This window comes from Otolemur garnettii, unplaced genomic scaffold, assembly GCF_000181295.1.
Source record: "Otolemur garnettii isolate 467f Iridium unplaced genomic scaffold, OtoGar3 scaffold00155, whole genome shotgun sequence".
In the NCBI taxonomy this organism is placed as follows: Eukaryota; Metazoa; Chordata; class Mammalia; order Primates; family Galagidae; genus Otolemur; species Otolemur garnettii.
Window position 1 is genome coordinate 786,880 of NW_003852550.1, and position 2,024 is coordinate 788,903.

A 2,024-nucleotide genomic window follows, 5' to 3' on the forward strand; every position below is an offset into this window, starting at 1 on the left:
ATTTTTTGGTTGCAGCCATCATTGTTGTTTGGCAGGCCCAGGCTGGGGATTCGAACCTGCCACCTTAGGTGTACGTGGCTGGCGCCTTAGCCGCTTGAGCCACAGGCGCCGAGCCAATCCTGATTCTTACTATCTCACCCCAGACTACCACATAAACCTTGAAGTTTTGACCACCTACATCTAAGAAAAGGAGGTCTGAAGAAATGTGTATAAAAATTGGGAAATACCGCATATGATATCGCTCTCTTAAAAATTTTCAATAAGCCTTAGTATATATGTAATATATGAAAGCCTCTGAGAAGTCCTAGCGTAAAACAACATGGTAAACTTTGTTTAAAGCAGCTTTTCCCCAGTTTGACCATGCAAGCCTTTATTTACACAGGCTGAGTATCCTTTACCTGAAATGTTTGGGACCAGAAGTGTTTGAGATTATTTTGGATTTTGGAATATCTGCATTATACTTACTGGTGAGCATCTGTAATCAGAAAATTGAAACCTCCAATGAGTATTTATTTTGGGCTGTTGTTTTGGCACTTTCAGATATTTCAGATTTTGCAGCATTTCGAATTTTAGATTTTCAGATTAGGGATACCCAATTGGAAATACCTCAGGAAAATGATCATTTGTAATAAAAATTATATTGCTTGAGGTTTTCTGAGTAGGACATAGGGAAGATTGAAAATATCAATATGTGAGCCATTATATTTTTTTCCTTTTTAAGTATAGTACTCTGTATAAATGGGGTCTCACTATGTTGCCCAGGCTGGACTCAAAGTCCTGGGCTCAAGCAATCCTCCCTCCTCAGCCTCCTGAGAAGTTGGGACTACAAGCATGTGACACAAAGCTCAGCTTACTAACACTATTTTGGGGAATGTTTTACCCAGATAAGAAATGAGACAAAATATTTCACTCAATAAGAGGAAAAAATGAATATATCTGATACTCTGTTCTATTAAACATCTAGCAATACATCTTTATTTCATAGTTAAGATTTTTAGCTTTTAGTGCTTAGCTTTAAATCCACTCTTAAATGTATTCTATTTCACATTCCAAGATTAAACAAATGAAATATTGTAGAGTATTTATAGATTGTTTTATTAGTTGTAAAGACATGATTTTAAGCCAATCTCATTACAGTTAAAATTCATCTCCAAAGATTTTTCTACTTCTAATTCAGCTACTCTGAAAGCACTAATACAGAGGTCCTTAATTTTTAATTCACACTATTCTTTGTTACTCTAATTTCTTTCTTTTATTTCATTTTCATTGTCAAGTAGGTAAAATAACTGTAATTTACCAATCTCACAACAATGCCTATGAATATGAAATAGATATTATAAAGGATTCAGAGGATCTTAAAATCATGTTGAACTGTCTTATTTATGACAATAGCCACAGGATATGTGTGCTATGCCACATTTTACCAACAAGAACCACTATATCAAACAGAACTGTGGTTCTAAGAGAAAGCTACAGAAAGGTATACAATGAAATAGAAATATGTATTGAAATTCATCTCCTCTGCTTCTCTAGAAAGATTTATTAAAATGTGCTTCATCATTCTACCTTTGCTCCTCCTTAGAATCTATCCCCTTTGGAATACTATACCTGCGGATGTTCCAAATAAGAACACGAGTGCCTTTTTTGCCTGGTATAGCATCAAACTGGGATAGCAGGTCATTTTCACTGTTGAAAATTGAATAGTTCAGGATGGCTTCTAGGCTGGGCAAGGAATCCTCAGTAATAATCATTTTTCGTAAAACCAAATATAGTCAAAGAAAAATTAATATTTTAGGATGCTTTGAAGAAGGAAGGTTTGTCTTTTGGGTTGCATGTTTAGACACAACTATGGACATAAAGCATGGGCATTATTGCTATAGAAGAAAGTAAAGGGGGAAAATGGAGAAAGGTTATAGAGACAAAAAACCAGAATCAGTTATGACTGCAGAGTATTGCTTCAAAGCTACAGTGTATACAAAGTCTATGTTTCAGACAAAGATAAAAGTCTGACTTTTTTTTTTTTT

At 34.8% G+C, this 2,024-nt stretch overlaps 1 protein-coding gene across 2 annotated transcripts in view; it reads right to left on the bottom strand.

Moving 5' to 3' along the window:
* Positions 1-2,024, bottom strand: part of MORC4 (MORC family CW-type zinc finger 4) — a 60,005-nt gene that overhangs the window by 42,052 nt on the left and 15,929 nt on the right. For both annotated transcript variants that reach the window (XM_003799720.3, XM_003799721.3), the window contains exon 5: positions 1,609-1,756. In XM_003799720.3, coding sequence (XP_003799768.1) covers positions 1,609-1,756 — 148 coding nt within the window. The remainder of the gene's footprint in view (positions 1-1,608; positions 1,757-2,024) is intronic.